At 54.6% G+C, this 19,021-nt stretch overlaps 5 protein-coding genes across 5 annotated transcripts; 4 read left to right on the forward strand and 1 right to left on the reverse strand.

The window, feature by feature from the left end:
* Nucleotides 1-474: 474 nt before the first annotated feature.
* Nucleotides 475-1,425, reverse strand: M409DRAFT_53931 (uncharacterized protein; the record flags this gene model as incomplete). Its single annotated transcript, XM_033812518.1, has 3 exons — nt 475-1,064; nt 1,094-1,233; nt 1,295-1,425. 3 exons carry the CDS (start codon nt 1,423-1,425, stop codon nt 475-477), a joined length of 861 nt encoding a protein of 286 aa, XP_033668216.1.
* Nucleotides 1,426-1,660: 235 nt separating this feature from the next.
* On the forward strand, nt 1,661-2,280 carry M409DRAFT_53932 (uncharacterized protein; the record flags this gene model as incomplete). The annotated part of the gene is made up of 2 exons (XM_033812519.1): nt 1,661-1,694; nt 1,745-2,280. 2 exons carry the CDS (start codon nt 1,661-1,663, stop codon nt 2,278-2,280), a joined length of 570 nt encoding a protein of 189 aa, XP_033668217.1.
* A 5,190-nt stretch (nt 2,281-7,470) lies between these two features.
* Nucleotides 7,471-10,001, forward strand: M409DRAFT_53933 (uncharacterized protein; the record flags this gene model as incomplete). The annotated part of the gene is made up of 9 exons (XM_033812520.1): nt 7,471-7,735; nt 7,792-7,808; nt 7,841-8,057; nt 8,147-8,227; nt 8,564-8,634; nt 9,015-9,030; nt 9,128-9,189; nt 9,534-9,665; nt 9,990-10,001. The coding sequence occupies 9 exons, from the start codon at nt 7,471-7,473 to the stop codon at nt 9,999-10,001; spliced, it is 873 nt and encodes a 290-aa protein (XP_033668218.1).
* Nucleotides 10,002-10,607: 606 nt separating this feature from the next.
* On the forward strand, nt 10,608-11,561 carry M409DRAFT_53934 (uncharacterized protein; the record flags this gene model as incomplete). Its single annotated transcript, XM_033812521.1, has 2 exons — nt 10,608-11,279; nt 11,397-11,561. 2 exons carry the CDS (start codon nt 10,608-10,610, stop codon nt 11,559-11,561), a joined length of 837 nt encoding a protein of 278 aa, XP_033668219.1.
* A 4,704-nt stretch (nt 11,562-16,265) lies between these two features.
* M409DRAFT_53935 (uncharacterized protein) lies at nt 16,266-18,367 on the forward strand (the record flags this gene model as incomplete). The annotated part of the gene is made up of 7 exons (XM_033812522.1): nt 16,266-16,485; nt 16,643-16,686; nt 17,007-17,046; nt 17,316-17,456; nt 17,525-17,599; nt 17,808-17,827; nt 18,110-18,367. 7 exons carry the CDS (start codon nt 16,266-16,268, stop codon nt 18,365-18,367), a joined length of 798 nt encoding a protein of 265 aa, XP_033668220.1.
* Between the last annotated feature and the right edge of the window lie 654 nt (nt 18,368-19,021).

Here is a 19,021-nt window from a genome sequence, read left to right on the forward strand (position 1 = left end):
GAGCAGCGGCAGCGGAGGAGGTGAAGGCGTGACGAAACCTCGGTGGGGTGGGTTGCGTCAAGGGCGACGACGAGGTTGTGAGCGGGGAGTTGAAGTCACATGAAACCGAACTGTGTTTATAAAAACGTATCTTCGACGACCACACCATTCCACATCACCTGAAGTCAGACCGCCATGGCAACTTGCACAAGTCCAACCCAACCCTTTCCTCCATCAACAAATACCCCATCAACCTCGTCAAGAGGGGAGAGAATCGAACTTTTCATGTCTTCCGTCACGAGTTAGGCTCACGCGTGAGGATGAGCTGACGAAGCTGGCAGGATACGTCGGCTCGTTTGTGTGAAGGAAGTGGTTGGTGATATCTGCTTGTGCATGTCCAAAAGAATCGTCGGCAAGGATGCTGGCGTAATGGTGGGCAGCGGCAAGTCTTGAAACACTGACTTTTGCTTGTTGATGTGGCGGCTGATCTTCTCATCAGGTGGCTTGTCCTTCGATGGTCGGTGGAGTGGGTAGCAGTTGGAGTCGGTGGCAGTTGGAGTCGGTGGCAGTTGGAGTCGGTGGCAGTCGGCCGTCGTTATACTTCAGGCTTGTGTGTCTGGTGAGCCCCATAGCTGGCTTTGGGACTTTTTGACGCTGAGTCGCGCTGCCAGACTCCGAGCCACCCTGCATGGTGCTGGGAGTGGTCGTCGTCCGGCTGCGGGTGCTCTCTGACCCAGCGTCACCGCGAAAACCCATCGACGTGTTCCATCGTGGTGGCGGCTCGTTTGAATCATCACCCTTCTTCTTGCCCTTCTTGGTCGAGCTCTTCGCCTCGGTGATGCCGAATGGGCGGCGTGAGAAGATGCTCTTCTTCGATGGAGACCGGCCGAGGAGCTTCCATTTGCTGCTGCTCCCCGGCCTTCCATGTAGCGGACCATCTCGTTGTCCTTCTCTCGCTGGTAGTCTTCTGTAATCTCCCAGCTGCCCCGAAGGACTGGCGCTCAGGGTCACGGCCAGCCCAACGAAGCAGCGGGCGATGCATCCAGTTGACTGTGTTGTTGCTTGGAAGACGAGGAGGACTGGCACTGAGGGAAATGGCCAGCTCTCCCCGGACGATCGGTCGAGATACGATCATCGCCTTCGTGCAAAGGCCGGAGAGGACGTCGTGGATGGTGTAAAGTGCGTGCAAACGTGCCTGAGGGCCGGCACCCAGCGTCATGGCCAGCCCCCAACCTTCTCTCCTCACTTGACCGCCTGCCGTCACGAGCCGTCAGTCAATGGTCGTCAGATCTGCGAGTGGTGTGGTGAAGCTCACCGAGATGATTTTGATTGAGACCAACTCTTGGAGTTGGCAGTATCGGTCCAGGCGCTGTCGTCGACGGCATCTCCAGCGGTCGAGCCAGCAATCACGCCATGGACCGACCATGGCACACAGAGGGCCACCATGGTCGGACGGCAGGCCGGTCGGCAGTGAGAGCCGGGTCGCTTTGTGAAATGTCAACGGATGTAACTACAGATGAATGGCGACGTGCATGGTCCGCATGGAGAGCCATGACGGGGGTGTCAGTCGAGGAATGATGATGTACTCACACATGGACATGCCGCCGCTGTTCTTGCTTGCGGTGCCGATCCAAGCACTGTCTTCGGCGACGCACCCTGCCGCCGAGCTCGCAACGACGCCATGGCTCGACCGTGGCACACAAAGGGCCACCACGGTGAGAGAGGTTGCCGGCTGCCGAAGCTCACTCACTGAGATGAAAATTAGCCAATGGTCAGGTGAAGTCGATGAAAGGCCAGACGGCGCGCGTCGAGGCGCCCGTGGATGTTGGAGGAGGCACTTACACAGGCGAGGGACACGTCGCGTCGTTGCACGCTTCCACCTTGGTGACATTCCTCGCCGCTGAACCAGAGCCCACGCCATGGACCAGCCAGGCACACAGAGGGCCACCTGGGCTGGAATGTGACGGGCCGGCGGTGGGGTGGATTTACTGCGAGACGTGTCAGTTGAGGTTGAAGAGTGGGAGAACGGTGAAGCTGCAAGTGACGAAATGTCGGCTGGAGGATAAGGAGGTATTTACGCAGCAAGAAAGAGGTCACCGCCGGTCGCGAAAAGACTGCCGCGGAGATTGGGCGGTGTTGTTGGTGGTGGTGGAGGTTGTGGTGTGGATGAAGTTGAAGCGGAGGAAGGAATTTGGTGGAGGCAGAAGCTTGGGCCACGTCGCAGAGTCAGGTGATCGCGCTCGTTCTCGCGTCATACGCATCGACGACGGGCTTGGAGGGGGCGGGGATACGCTTGAATAACATTGACGGTGCTGGCCTCGATGGAGGGATACGTTTTGTACCACCTAGACTTCCTCCTAGAGCTATTGTTCTTGCGAGATGCAGTCCAGGGGTGTTATTCTTCCAAGTCGATATCGAATTCGTACTGCTCTCACTCCATCTGCACCTGCTTGTGGTCCTCGCTACTGCCTGGTAAAGTGAGGAAGTCGGCGTGCTGGGACGTTCCCTGGCTTCTTCTCCGGCTTCGCTTCTTCCTCTCTCTACCAACAACACAACCACGACCGTGCAACACTCCAACCCGTCATCATCGCGGCGTGGACAGTTCAAGTCGTCGAAGGAGCCATACACACGTCGAGTAGCGTCTTTCCACGCATTTGGCGGCACCCCTGGGTGAGCACAGTGACTCTGTACAGCGACTCTCTACAGGCAAGATGCTGACCAGTTCACAAACAGGTATCGGTATCGACCACATCAAGAACTGCTGACGGCACAGCAACGTCTTCTGCATGCCAGATAATCCAAGATCCGGGCACCCACAATGCACTTCGTGCAGAGCAGCGAAAAAAACCGCGCCACGAAGCCCACGACATCTACATCTTTCCGGCTCTTCTCCACCCTCCACGAACACTGCAATCGCAAACGTCAAGCGATGGACGCCGTCAGCATCACAGCTCAAGCAGCTTGGAGCCTTGATCAACCTTTCCCCAGCAGGACATCCATGAACGCCGACCGCGCGTGTTGAGGTCAGCATATCGACTGCATCGGCGCTCTTCTTCCTCCTCAGGCTGAGCAGTCCACCAACAGGCGTCGACTTCGGCGATAGTCCGCAACGACGGCAGCGTGACGTCTACGTCGCAGATGCTTGCGACGAGAAAGCCCAAGAGCAGTGCAAAACAGATCCCTGGTTTCCACTTCACCACGCATACCATGGAGCAGAAGTCACGTGCCAGCACGCAAGAGCGACTATCCAAAGGTACAAGGTCACATGCCTCATCATCTCCCAGACTCAGCGCTGACTTCATCTTCGGGAGCAGAAGTACGAGCCTGCCCTTCTAAGCACCAGTCGCCTTCCATGATGCCTCACGGTCGTCTACTTCGACGGCAGCAGACATTCCCTCCCCACTACCGCCCACTCTTATCCTCCTGGCGCGTCGCCGCCTACCTTGGCAGAACCTCAGCAGTCGTCATCGAATCTTCGCGAAGTACTTTGCATCGAGATTGACGCACACAAGCCCAACGAGCGTACGAACCCAACACCCATACGAACAGCACCCTGCATCGCCTGCCTTGCAAGGGAGGATGTCACCATGAAGAACAGTCGATACTCATGGCTGGATAAAAGAGATGGATTGAGGACATCAACCACATCAAGCGAACGGCAGGGCGACTCGTGAAGCCAGGAGATCATGCTCACGCAAAGACAATCTGTCATGGAGAAGAAGCCATTCCACAGTCAACAAGTAGATGCCACAGAGGACGACCCGTACCCAAGTACCGTCAAGTCGACTTCATCTCGCAAGCACCACCATCGGCATTGAGGTCACACGCAAAGGATCCTTCGCTCAGTTTCCTGTTCAGCTATTTCACAGCTTTGATGAGCTCGCCAGGCACCACTGTGATCTCGACGTCTCGCAAAGCATACTGCGAGTCATGGGACTTTCTCAAACACTTCCGTGTTCGCCAGCTCCAAAACCATTGTCCATCGACAGCGTCGCAGCTCAGCGCGGCATCGCTGGCGACAGGATCTTATCGAGCTTCTCGACAACGAATACGAAACCAAGACCGCAACATCGTGAAGATGAGACATCTTTGGCGGCATCACATGAGAAGGACACCAGCTTTTCCAGCCGGAAAGCAGCCGTCCAGTGCGATGATTCGAGACAAAAGCAGTCGGCCGCGGACAGAACACCTTCAGTTGCCCGCACACGAATGCCACTGAGCATGGCCTGAACTAAAGCAATGACAACACAACCGCCCTCTCACCACGACAGCCATCTCACCACAAGCATCATCCTCGGCATTGACCTCACCCACAGGCGATGCTCAGCTCAACGTTCCAGTCAGAGCATTTCACAGATGCCTCGAGCTCGAACGGCACCTTTGCACTCTCAATGGCGCAACAAAGCCTTCAGCACTGCACCCAAGCGTTTCCGCCCATTCCCATCTTCCACACGATCACTTGTTTTCTCCATCATCGACTCGCCAGCACAGCGCAGCATCATTCACAACAGCACCTCATCCAACCTCTTGCCATCGCTACGGTCCTGGGTAGGACCTTAAACTGCCCGCTGCTGTCGATCATCGCTCGCCGTGCCGTGGCTGGGAGGAGGAAGAAAAGACAATTCCGGGGACTCAACCGGCTCTTCTCAGCCAGGATCGACAGCGACCGACATGCAGAGGCATTTTGAGAGCAAGCTGGTCATTGTTGGTGTCAGCACTCGCTGGACGTCGGCATCTCGCCAACCACCGCGCCTGGATTTACCTGATAACCGGGCGTCCTCCCCTGCGATTGCAGGAGGGGGTAGAGGGTGGTTGGCTGCAATTTGTTCGATACACCGACAACGAGCAGAGTGAGATCGATGCTCGTCGCGGTGGCCCCCAGGCTGCGCTCGCCAACGTTCAGCGAGGGCGTGGCACCGGCCGCCCTCGCAAGCAACTCTACGTCGTGAGCTTCAAATACTGTCGCGTGGATCTCTTCTATCTCCTGGACAACGCTGGCCTGCACATTCGCGAGCGCGATATGGCCATCGTCGAAGCCGACCGCGGCCAGGACCTGAGCACCGTGCAACAGGCCAAGGTGACGCCGGACGCCGCGCGTCTCCTCAAGAAGAAGTATTCGGAGGAGCAATACAAGTGGCTGATGATGTACTCTCGTAACAATGATGGCGGATTCAACCCAAACGCGCAATTCCGTTGCGAGAGCGAGCTTCAAGTGCTCTCGCGTGGACGTCTTCTACCTCCTCGACAACACCAGAGGTGGCGCGGCGGTTGGGGAACCTTCCGCTTCCCACCCCAGCCGTCGCGCCAGAAATTTTATTTTGTCGGGTCGGGTGGTGGTGATGGGGATGGTGGTCGTTACCGCCTTGGGCGGAAAGGAGGAGGCTTGGCTACTCGACTGCTTACATGCTTTGTCGCCTTTGCGCTTGAATGCAAGCACAAGTACAGGTTGTATTGATTCTTTTTCATTTACTCACGCCTTCTCACCTCATGAAGATCCCAACATCAACGTCGCCCTCGTGACCCACCGAATCGAGTCTGATGCTGCACTTGTCTTCCCCCTCGCTGCCCAGGCACTCTGCACGACGTCTCACCGCCCAACGCTCGGGGCTCTGTATTTCAGTTCACACTTCCCATCTTCAGTACGCACCCAGTTCTGCAACCGAAGCGTCCAATATCATTGACTCTGCGCAACGTTTCGATCATCACGCCCATCGGCATACTGCATGACCTCTGAGCTGTTCCCACTCGCAAGTCTGCACGCAGGCCTTCGTGCACGACTTACTGGAGCGTGCGAGCAGCTCCTGAAAACATAGGCGAACGCCCCGCTCACTGGGATGTCTAATTGCAGCGGCCCAGCCCTGTACGTTTTGGCGCTGAAGATTGGGGCTTGGAGAGATTGGGACATTCAGGTAGGCAGAACGTTGTTCACGAATCGTGCTCGAGCCTCATGACAGTCTCAGCGGGTTCAGCAGGTCGAGCACATGGGTGTTTTGGCTGAGGCTTTGACTCAGCTGCAGTCGGCATCCAGTGAGTGAGCCAGCGCTCTCGTTTCTGCGTAGATCTCTCCTTGGAGTCTCCTGCACCTCATTGCCCTGGTCCTTTTTCTCTACCTTCTTCTCTATCTCCTTGATTGGTCGTTCTCCCGTGGTTGGCAACATAGGAGCGTTTCCTTGCCTGCCCCTCGTTTTACTGTCTTCCCCAGCCGAGAAATGGCCAAACTTCTCGATTGTACCGTCACATCAACGGCTCGGGCCATTTCGAGACCACGTTGAGATTCCCTTTGGTTGTTGTACAGCGAAGTCTGCTTGCTGGTGTTGATTCACAGCCGCCTAAATCCATGTCACGAACTCCTTGTTGCTCTTGCTATCCTTGCCATCCTTCTTACTGCCGCTTCCGGGCGCTCTACCCGCGTACGCTTCATTGATCCTCCTCCATGTCCAAATCCATCGTTCCACTGTCCAGCTGCTCAAGACCTGCTGTACGTCTCACTGCCAGCTGCTTCCCGAGTCTTGATCTCCGTGTGCTTCTGCCCTTCGCGACTCACAATGCTTTTCCGCCTTGTCCTAGAGACTGTTCCAAGTACATTTGCCCAGCTTCGCAAGTCCGCAGTCCCTCGAAGGCTCCCAGTGGCCGCTGTTCTTTAATCTGGTCGCTCCGGTCATGTCTGATATGCCCTTCTCACGTATGCTACCTTCGACTGCCTCTTCTGCTGCACGTCGCCGCCTTGCCAGTCTGCTCGATAGTTCTCCGACTCTTGCCTTCTTACAGGGCGTATATCCGTGGTCTCACAGTCTCCCGTCTCCTCGAGACCGCTCTCTCTCAACGCCTGCCTGGTTGCATGGTCGTAATCCTCCTGTTAATGTAGCTGATCGGCCGCTTCGGTCCTCCAGGCTCTCGGGCATGATAGCGCCTGGTCTGGACGTCGGACGGCGTTTGGTGTGAGCAGAGTAGGGCGCACTAATGTACCGGACTTGGATCTTGCGTCTCTCGGTAGGTTCGTCGGGACGTTTTCTTTGTTCACGAGAAGCGAAGGTCCTGACGAGTTCGTCCAAGTCCCTTTGTTCGATGTTCGACTCAGCCTTTGTTCTCACGTCCGGCTTTTAGTCTTTGAACCCCGAGGGCGTTGTCGATATTGTTCTTGCTTGCGAACTGTGTACAGCAGACTCTCGCCTGGTGCAGCGTCGCGCAGGAGGCTATGCTGCCAAAAGTGCTCGGTTACATGCGAGGCTGCTGACCTGGTTATGGAGGGACATGATGCCAAAGTACGCGTACCTCGAATTGAACATACACAGAGTGTACTGGCAGAATTGCGGCCTGTTTGAGATGCACGCTGGCACTGGCGAAGACTCTATGATAGACTAAAGACTGTGCGACATTTGTGAGAATGGGGCTCGTTCGTCAAGACCGTACTCACAGTCATGAAGAAATAACTCCACGCAGTTGCCGAGCGTAAAGCCCATATAGCGAGAAGATTGGCGTGAAGTTCGGAAGATGTCGTCGTCGCCGCAACCAAATGCCAAGCCCGGCCACTTGGGCTTGTTTTTGCCTCCGGCTTGCCGTCCACAACAACATGCCCGCCCACTCATCACCCGCACCAACACCTCATCGTTCAGTCCCCCTCGTACATCATTTTTGCATCTTCTCACCATCCTGCTGAAGCACCTGCAACACGCCGCTGACATTCCGGGTGAGCCGCCACGCCCCCTGAGACTGTTCTGCAGCAAACGCGTCCGTCTCGTCCGACCGCCAGACCAAGGTGAGAGTATCAAGATATCATCCAATGCACCTGAATAGAGCTGACCATAGCTACAGTCTTGAGGCAACGACAGGTCAGTATCTGCTATGCTGTACTCCAGGCTAGCGCCGTGTCTTCATCACTCGCGCGCCTGAAGGACCCGACCAGCAACACCACCAGCATCTTCAAGAAGGCATTGATCTTCCACGACCGGCCCGTCATCTAGCTATGGGCAGCCTACTGGTGGACGTCAACAGCTTGTCTTGCTCGACAACATTCACCCACCTCGAGGCTCGCACCAGTCGGTCGCGCTTCCCGACGGATGCGCCCCAAGAACAACATCGTAGGACCCACCAACATCAAGACCCACCAACACCAAACTACTCGGCCACCCGCTAACTTGCCAAAGAGATCACTCGAGACCCACAACAGGTTGTACCAGCGCCATCGATGCTACAGCCACCTCGCGAACGCAAGCTGGACCAGGTGCAAATGCGCCCGGCAGGCCGAACTGTAAGTTCATCTCTCTTTCTCTCTCCTTCTTCAATGATGAAGTCCCCTTGATCTTCGCCGTGCCCGAAGCTCAATCCGACGAACCAGCCTGCTCGGCGCTCTGCATTTCCTACTCACAAGGCGGACCAGCGGGGCGTCTCCTTTGGCACCAGTCTGGGGAATCTGACTGTCTATTTTGTTGTAGTATCACAATCAGTATGACCGCGAGGTCATATAAAATGCAGTGAAGAGCGGCACTCCGTGAGAGAAAGTTTGCACAAGTGACTCTGACGAGCTACAAAGCTGCTCATCCTCGCAAGTTTCTTGTCCTGATCATGAAGAACTGACATCTTACAGGCTACCATATCCGGCGCTCCCCAAACGGCTCCGTACCCATCGAGATGAATGGAGACATCAAGAACCGTAAGGTAAGCAAATGCTTCCTTCCCCATCCATGACCCACCACCACCCAGCAACATGATGAGAGAAGCCTGCCACGACAAAAGCAGCATTGCCCGTTGCGGATACAGCAGGAGGAGAGGACTGCGATCGAGGGCCGCGAAGTACGACGAGTCCACGACGAACAAAGCATTGCAAGGGTGTCCGAAGTACTATATGTATGAAAGGGATCAAGAGGAGCCGTATCCGAAGGGCTGCTGCTGCGGATGAGTGTCTTGGACCTCGCCAAGATACTTCCTTCTGAAACCACCCCATCTTGCCAATCGAACCGAGGAAACCCTGAGATTAGGATCTTGCTGACACTGAGCGAATAGATCCGTGAACACGCCCCGACACTCCGCTGCTTCAGCTCCAACATCTCAAAGGTAAGACGACATCCCACAAATTCAAACACCGTCCAAGAGACTACCAGGAGGCATGTCGTCCTGAACGCATGCAAACAGTCGCTGACATGGTGAACAGGGTACTTGACATGTCGCCATCTCAAACGAAGCTTCAATGGCCGGCTCTACGTCCTGCTCATGGTAAGTCTTCGCAGTGTTTTCTTTTTATCTACCGATGATGAGCATTCAAAACACGTCCGAGCAGCAGCATTGCCCGGGGCGAGCACTCTCAGGATCTGTCGATTGGTCACGACCCGCTGGCACTGCCCGCGGCGTGAAAAGGAGACGCAGACGCGATAACGAGCGTGCAAATCACACTAATAGAAGGCTGCGGCCTGTGGAGCGGGTGCTCGAAGGGCTGCTGCTCAACATGAGGATGTCCCGGCGTTCTTGAAGATCCGACGCCTTCTTTTTCTGATTTCCACAATGGCCACTTCCTCGACTACCATACTTTGAGCAAGACATTTCGCTGATATGTGGCGTAGCACTCTCGGGCATCAAGATCCACCGGAATCGCCATTCTCGGGCATCACCGTCCACCCAAATCGCGATCCATCCGCACTGCGACCCCTTCAACATCTTGCGTCCTCGCGTCCTCGGCGTCCGACGCAATGGCGGTAAGTACAAGACTCTCATCCCAACTCCTTCACAATGATGATATCGACCACCACCCCTGAGCAGCGGCATTGCCCGGCGCGACCCTTCAAGAGATGGAGACACCAAGTGGGGTTCAGGAGTGTGTAACATTCCAGAAGAAATCAGATACCGGCGTCTGCTCGGGGTTTGCCCCCTGTGAAGAAGTATGAAGGGCTCGAAGGGCTGCTGCTGCGAGCATGCTGTGGGGCTGCACGGTCTCGCGGCTCCGGTCAATTTCTGAGACGACAAGACTGCTTCTTCTGCTCTTGATGTTACAGCATGGAATTTGGCTGACACTCCCACAGCAAGTCTCATGACGGAACGCAAGGATGGATCTCCGCGCCTGCACACCCCTCAAACCCGGCATTGCCGTCAATCAAGGAAGAGGCCAAAGGTACGTTGCTTCATCCCCCTTCCCCTCCATCTCCCCTATACAATGATGATTCATGCACCCGTACTCCGCCAACCGTAGTCTGAGGACTGCGGTAACAAGGGGTACATGCGAAATAAAAGCAGTATTGCCCGTCACTGGAAGCGCGGCAGCTCCTAAAGGAGGCTCCACAGGGCTGCTGCTATTGTCGACAGCACGTTCAACACATGTCTGAGCTTTTGGACATTGTCATCGAGATCCTCTGATACTTCGTGGCGTGGAAAGAAGCTGACTCGATATTTGCCCGCAGGATCTTCCGCCGGGTCGACCTGCGTCTTGCAGTAATGCTGCACCGCCTTCCCAAAGCTACCGCCAGGGACTTGTGAGTACACAGCGCTCCTTACCTCCCCGACATCCAATGATGAATCGTGACGATCAAGAGCAAATGCCGTAAAAGAGGTGGTGTTTTAGCCCGTCACCGGGCAACAAACTGGAGTACACATGCAGCTCGCAGGGCCGCCACCGTCAGACGAGAAACGTTGCATGATCCACTATGTGGATAGTGATTGCTTCTACTGAGAGATCCAATCATTCCCACCGTAATCCCCAAAACAATGGTTTGATACCTGCTGACGATTGTTTTGTTGCCAGTACTCCCCATCCGACCACTTCAAACCCCAAGTCAGCAACGGCTTGGACCAGCAGCACCACAAGGCAAGTCATCCCCCTCTCTCCCAGCACCTACTCTCAAATGATGAAACCTGCTTCATCGATCGTCCGCTCGAGAAGCTTTCTGTGGCTCGGGTATGGTATAAGGTCTGAGCGATCGTTGAGGCCATCGTCGCGAGGAGGTATCGCCCGTCAACGAGCCCTTCATGGACTCGCAGGGCTGCCACCGTTGATGAAGACGAGAGCTGCGCGTTTTAGCAAAGCCTTGTGTCTGAAACTCACAATTCCTCCTCCCTGCTCGACCGCCAGCTTTCAACGATCTCCTGCTGACAGCTTTCGGTACAGGACTGATCGACCATTATCCACCACGACCCTGAAGGCAGGTCTCTCCTTTCCTCTCCCCCTTCCTTTCATGACGACAACTGCTCCACCCAACACCCGCTCGAGTGTGCCAGCGCCGAGCAACAGAAAGGGCCAAGGGTGGAACGCTCAGAGTTGGCGACATGCTCGTCACCGAAGAACTTATACGTACGTTGGCTTCGCAGGGCTGCCGCTTGTGAGGAAACTGCGAGCTGTGCACTGCAGCACGGCCTTGTGTCTTATCCAGAACGACATTCTCCCTCGCAGTACTTCTTGATCCATCAAGGACTTTCGCTGACATATACACTCTCAGGTTCCAACGACCGCAGAGCTCATCACGACCAAAAACTCAAGGCAAGTCTACCTCTTCCTCTCCAACCCCACTCCCAGCATGATGACAAATGCTCTGCCGAGTGTATGCTCGAGTTCGTCGAACCCGGGTGCACAGAAAGAAACAGAGATGGAGCTTCGTGAATAAGCGATATCCGCCTTTCACCGGAGAAAGTCCAAGAAAACATGCTCCGCAGGGCTGCCGCTTTTGTGGAAAAAGAGCGCCGCGCGTTTTGGCACGGCCTTGAGTCTGATTACGACGATGGCCATCTTCATCACCCCCAACTTATCAAGTTTGGTCGCTGACAGCTGCACTTTCAGAACTTCCAACCACCATTGCGATCCTTGCGATCCTCGAAGTTCCCACAACCTTCAGGCAAGTCGCCCCAATCTACACCCTTCCCCCCTTCACATGATGATACACACCCACGAACGTTGGGGACAACGGTCCAGACCGCCCGACAGGCTTCGTGCCTTGTATCGTGGGTCACGTTAAATGCACTTGCATGCCCGTCACCGACACAATTAGGGAGCCAAAGATCCGCAGGGCTGCAGTTCTTGTCGAAAGCGAGAGTCCTGCATTTTAGCACGGCCTTGAGTCTGATCAAGACAAACACCTTCATCGTCACCGCATTCGATTGGGAGGAGGATGCTGACAGATCGACTTTTAGGAGTCGAGAGAACACCATCGGGCTCTTACGACCAACCTATCGCACAAGGCAAGTCTTCTTCAACGGTCCCCAGATCCCTCCGAATGATGAAAGATGCCCGCGAAGAACGCAGACTGGTCGACGTAGTCCAGTGGCATGCTCGTCACCGAGAGGCGTGCAACTACTCCTCCTCGCAGGGCTGCTACTGCTTGACGAGAACATGGGCAGCTTTACTCACGACGAATCACTGATCAGGATCACGACCAACCGTCTTCACTCCTACGCATCTTTGCAGGACATCTGGCTGACATATCCAAACGCAAAACACAGAACGAGCTCGACTCTTTGACCTCACGATCCCCTACGGTAAGCCTCTCACCCCGTTTCCTTCGCCCTTCACATGATGATACACCCCCACAAAGCACACATACAGAACAGATTGGCACATAAATGGCTGGCAGCGGAATGGGGATATCTCTGAAGTCAGCGGCGTGCCTGTCACCGACATTTTGTAAGTGGTCCTCCCAGGGCTGCCGCTGGAGAGGAACAAGAGAGCTGCGCCTTTTTGGCCCGGCCAAAGTGCCTGATATCTCGACTGCACCTTCACATCGACGGACTGTACTTTGAGAATAGACGCTAACGCCTCAACCCTTTAGATTCGACATACGACTCCCGCCCATCGACATTGCCTGGCGGGTCATGTACTACCATCAGCAAGCTGGACTACAGCAGGCAACCTACCCAAGGCAAGTACCTCCTCCCCAGCACTTCCTGCACCCACAACACATGATGACGATCCATCGTGACTTTCTGCCACGGTGCTTCACGAAGAGTGGTTTGCTCGTGACCAGCTGTACATTCGATCGTTAGCTGCGAGGGCGGCTGCTGGTGGTGAAAAGGAGAGCCATACCGTTCTAGGTTGGCCTTGTGTCTGATTCTTCCAACTTCATCAGAAGCCGCGCTATCACCCCGAAAACGCAAAGCTGATCACAAGTCGCAGAAACCACCAAAATGAGTGAAGACATCGTTCTCCGGGCAAAATCCTCCAGTGGTTGGTTGCGCACTCAGGCACCCCAAACCATCCAAGGCAAGTCTCTCTTCTTTCTCCCTTCTCATCCCACCGGAATGATGATACCCAAGATCCCAGATGAGATCAAAGACCACGACTTTGTTTCGTGGCGGCTGGAGAATAGTGGTATGCTCGTCACCAGGTAGAGTTTTGTCAGTTGTCCTGCAGGGCTGCCACTCCTGACGAAGACCACACTGGGCATGAACCCCGTGCGCAATCTGATCATCTTGAAATCAACACTTCACCTTCACCGGAATCCTCAACGAGCTTCAAGTTGACATAGCCGTGAACAGATCAATCGACCATTCGCCCAGCGTGCGACGCAGCCATACCTCACCAAGCAAAAGGCACAACAAGACCACTCGAATATCACCCAGGTACGTACTATCACTTCTCTTTGAAGCACCTCCTTCCATGATGATACCACGAACAACTGGGTTTGGCAGCCCAAAAGTCGATATGCGTGTATGCCCGTCACCGAGCGTCCCCAGAACAAAATGGCATTGGCGGTGTTGGAGGACTCGCAGGGCTGCATCTTTGGCGAGAAGCCTTCTAAGGCAACAGATCTGAGAACTCAAAACACTCTGCCATCGCGACGAGAACTTGCGGGTTGGGACAGTTGCTGACAGACGCACAGGGATATTTTGGAATCTCGAATCAACGCCGACTGCTTTTTGAGCGTCTCCCTGGAGAGCAAAGGTACGCATATTATATTCTCACTTCTTCTTCCCCTCCCCCTCTTATGATGATCCAACCCTATGGGCTTGGCGGCCCAGAATGCCAAACAGCGTGCAAGCCCGTCACCGAGAACACGTTGGCAGCGGCCTCGGAGGGCTGCATCTTTGGCGACAAGCCTCGAAAGGCACCAGATCTGACGTCTTTTCTCCCTTCACGATGAAACATTGCCCATCAAGCGTGGAGAAATTACTGCTGACGCGGTAGCATGCAGATCTCAACCCACCTTCGCCGAACATGCAGCCAGCCTTTTCACAAAGGTACGTTGGACCCCCGTCTCTCACCCACACCCCCAAATGATGATTCATCGACTCCAATCGGATTGGAATGGAATGTTGCGCACCTTTTGAGAACTGCGGTCTTCAGAACGGCCAAGTGCGTATTGCCCGTCACCGAGAGGCCGCTCGAGCAGCCATCGTCCCTAGGAGAAAATCGCAGTCTGGGTCTGAACTCGCAGGGCTGCCCACTTTTGATGAGAGCTGTCAACACACGCAGTGGAGCTGTACATCTGTACATCTGATCGATACTCCCCTCCATCTCCTCGATGTTTGCAAGTCAAAGTTCAGAGCAGATGCTGACGACTTGACAGGTACCATGTCCACGGTCAACGACAAGAACTGCACGATCTGCGGTAAGTCCATCCAAGTCTTCCTTCGTCCATTATACCCCAACACCAAAATGATGATCAATACGTGTGGATCTGGGGGGTCATAACATTATGTCTAAAAAGTCGTATCGCCCGTCACCGAGGGTCCGCTTCGATTTGGTCCGGTTCAGTTTGCTCGAATGCGGTCGGCCTGGAAGATTTTAAGTGCTCGGTCTCCAGGTCCTCGCCGCGCAGGGCTACGACTATTGATGAAAGGCCCTCTACTTTGGCAAGGCGGAAGATCTGATTACTTTTGCTTCCTCGACTTTGCTATGCGGACTTCAGTTCAGGACAGATGTTGACAAAATCGCAGATATCATGTCCATCATCGGCGTCAAGCACAGCCAGACCACCACTGCGGTAAGTTGCCTTTGCGATCACTTCCCTTCCTTTCTTCCATGATAATCCTCCGGCGGGTTGCGCGAGCAAAATGACAGCGAGCAAGGTGCATCGCCTGTCACCGAGGGGCTACAGTTATAACGCCACTCACGCTGGGGTTAACAACGTGCTCGGCCTGAAAGCCAAATCTTTGAACCTTCCCTCCCTTTCCCCCTTTTCTCAGGTCCCCGCCTCGCAGGGCTGCTTCCTTTCGATGAGAAGTTGACTCCGCCGGCAAGACAGACATTCTGATGACGTTCGATTGCTGAAATTCATTCTGTCTACGCTGGCTTTCGAACCTTGCGCTGACCACGTTGCAGGGATAAGTATCTACAACAATTGCATCAGCCCCATGGACAGTAAAGCAGCGGTAAGTTCTGCCCGCCTACATTCCCTCCCATACACTCGATGATGATCCCTTTGTGGGGCGCGGACGAAGCATCATGGACAAGGCGCATTGCCCGTCACCGAGGGGCTACGACTAGAGACAGTCCCACTGTACTCGAAAGTGGTCGGCTTGGAGGGGTCTCATGGTCTCTACCCTCCTTGTCTTTCCTCGCAGGGCTGTGCCTCTTGACGAGAAACACCTTGCGTAAGCAGGGTCAACAATCTGAACAAGACCTCTTCCTCCACTTTGACTACTCAGCTCGGAGATCAAAACTGCAGCTAACCAAACGACAGGTATCACCACTCTCGACGACAGCATTCCGAGCAACACCCACCATAAGGCAAGTTCTCCCCACGTCTTCTTTCTCCGCCACATTTCATGATGACCATCTTGGGGTCCCTTGAAGACGTAATTATCTTCGTAACAAGGCGCATCGCCCGTGACCGTGGGGCTGCGGCAAACGCGGGAGTGTTCTTGTTTTCTCTCCCCTTGTCCATCCTCACGGAGGGCTGCGCCCCTGACGACACGCCTTCTGCTTCGGCTGGGCGACAGATCTGATCTTATCCATATCCACGCACTTCATGCTACGACTTTGGCTTTGAGAGTCGATGCTGACTACATCTCAGGGATCTAGTCTACGACACCACACCCGCTACCGAGTAACAGCCCGGTGAGTACTTCCTGCCTGTTCTTCTCTTCTCTTCACCACATATGATGATCGTCAATTCTGTGGGCTTGAAGGGACTCTGGGGACAACATCATCGCAACAAGAACGTATCGCCCATCACCGAGGGTCCGCCTGAGGATGGCTGGTTCGAACGGGCACGAACAGTTGACCCTGGAGGATACGTTGCAAGTTCTCCAGGCCCCTCGCAGGTCTGCGTCTTTTGATGAGAACCCTCTGCTTCGGTGGAGGACTTCGATCTGATGTTTCGAAATCCTACGACTCTCACCGCACGACTACCTGTGGAGCAGCAGCTGACAACATGGCAGAAAACGACCTCGAAGACCGCACTGGAGATCGCTGCGAACATGTTACACGGCAAGTAAACTTCCCTTTCCTCTCTTTCAAATACTTCATGATGATCACCATTAGCTGGGGAAGGCCATCATGGGCGCCGAAAACAACATCATCTTCAAGAACAAGTCGCATCGCCCGTGACCGAGGAGGCTACGATGCCATTTTTGGGGGTGGACTACATCGTGGTCGGCCTTTTATCTGACTGGGGTCCAAGTCTTCGCAGGGCTGCGTCTTTTGATGACAAATTCTCGCTTCCAAAGAGGACTTCAATCTGAACTACCGTCACCATCTATCTCTTCATCTTGAGTTTCCAGGTTTGACCAGATGCTGATACAATCACAGGTTCCAGCCAGTATCAGCGACGTCAACCTCAAAGAACTTCCATGGTAAGTCCCTTCAACACTTCTCCCATCACAATATGTTATGATGATCACCACGAGGGCATGGAACGGGCACAGGGGGAATCACTCAAAACCAAGCCGTATCGCCCGTCACCGAAGATGCGATATCGAGTTTTTTGGGTTGGCTCGGACGGACGTACTCGACGCTCTCACACACGGGGCTTCGTCCCCGCAGCGTCCTCGCAGGGCTGCGGCTTTTGACGAAGGCCTTTTGCTGGAGCAAGAGGCATTGCATCTGATCTTTTCGACCATCGCTCCCTTCGTATTACACCAACGTCTGGGAATTGATGCTAACTCGATTGCAGGTACCTACGTCAACCACAGCGACACCTGACAACCTCTCCAGTAAGTTTGCACCATTTCTCTCTCTTCCATCTTCGCTATGATGACCACCCCTTGGCAATGAGCGTATGCGCGACGCCCGCCACGACACAAGAACAAGTCGTATCGCCCGTGACCGAGGACATTACGTCGAGATTTTGGCGATTTGCTCGGCTCTCGTCCTCGCAGGGCTGCGACTTTTGATGAAAGAGCTTTTGCTGAAGCAGGAAATGCCTTATGTTCTTTGCAGTGTGGATCTTTGTTTCGAACAGGTGCTGACAATCTTCGTGCAGGTATTCTTGGTGCAAACTACCCGGTGGAGCCATCCTCTACGCCGACCTTTCTCAGCCACGCCAACCCGTCGATGATCTGTGCGTTGCAATACGGTCGACAAATCCTCAAGCTTCCACCCAAGTACCCCTTGAAAGCCTCAGGTAAGTTCCACCAGCCTTCCCCTCCTCCCCAATCCCAATGATGATCTACTTGCACGGCAATCATCAAGGCGGCCTCGAAGCCGTCTGTTCGCTGCCGAGCTTAGAACAAGTGTGCAATGCCCGTCACGGACCACCGTCATGGGGTAAGTGCGGTCCTTTGAGGCCGCGGATCGTAGGGCCTGCCACTTTGTTGAAAGCCTCCCGCTTCCAGCTTGACGACCTGAAATATCATCTGAACCTTGGGAGTTCCACTTTCTTCAGCACTTGAGATTGGCGATTATTGCGGATGCTGACGTCTCTGGTACAGATCCTTCACTCTCAACACCGACACCAACGACAACTCCCCAAAAGACTCCTGCACGATCCCCAGCGTAAGTCTCCCTCGTCTCCCTCCCAACTTCCAATGATGATTTCCACCGCACTGCTACCGGGCCAGCCCAACCCAAGCAGTGCCCGGAGAGTGTGCATGCCCTTCACCGAGCACGCGAACCTGGGTAAAAAGTGTAGTATCTTGCTTGTCAGGGCTGCACCTTCGTGACGACAACGGCCAGCTTGCAGCGTTAAAGCATGGGGCCGGGTGAAATCTGAGGACTATTTGACTCGCACTGAGATTTGACAAAGACTCCGAGAAGCCATGGCTAATACACTCCCAGAACGCAAGACCGACAGCGAACGGTACATCATACATCATCTGCCAGGGTAAGTCCTCGACCTTCATTTCTCCATCTGCCCCAATGATGATCTCACCCGCACTGTTCAGGGCAAGCCCGAACCCGGACAGAGACAGTGCACAGAAACTGTGTGTGCCCTTGACCGAGCACGCGTTGCAAGGGCATGCTTTGGATGCTTGCTGGGCCTACTTTTTTGACGATGATGACCCACTTGCAGCGAGAAAGCATGGGGTCGATTGAGATCTGAGGAGGTTGAGATTCGCGTGGCGAGATGTGGAAGCAATGTTCGGGGATGGATGCTGACTTGATTCTTAGCAGGTCTGGTCTACTATTGATGAACGGCAGTCCTGCGGGTTCTATCAAAGCCGCCGTTGATAACGGCCTTGCCCAACCATCAGGTACGTCGATTCTTCAACTTTCTCATCCTTAACGGGCCCAAGGCTCCTTCTCATGAGTCTTGGACATTCCCATATACCATGTACGATATATATATCAAACTATATACTCTGCCACATACTCGCACACCAGTCCCCATTTCTCTTCACGTCGTATACATCCAGCCCCAGCCATATACTCTCCCCCACGTTCTCTAGGCCAAGGCAAGATGTCAACGACGACGTACCAACACCAATCTTTCGAGAGCACCAGGCGGTTCCAGCATGGTGCCGACCACCCCTGAAGCAGCATAGATATACTCCTGGAAGAACAGCAACATTCTCATGAAGCAGCAACATCAGCCACCGTACCCAGAGCCTATCTGCCACCCCAATCAAGACGAAGGAACGATCGTTCAAAGACATGTCCTGTGCCCTGCCAAGTTCCTGCTGCCGAAGAGCTGCATATCAGGCCTCAGCCTTCGGCTTCCCGGAGGAGACATCTTCGAGCTGAGAGTCA

The sequence above is a fragment of the Zasmidium cellare genome (genome assembly GCF_010093935.1).
Source record: "Zasmidium cellare ATCC 36951 unplaced genomic scaffold M409scaffold_15, whole genome shotgun sequence".
In the NCBI taxonomy this organism is placed as follows: domain Eukaryota; kingdom Fungi; phylum Ascomycota; class Dothideomycetes; order Mycosphaerellales; family Mycosphaerellaceae; genus Zasmidium; species Zasmidium cellare.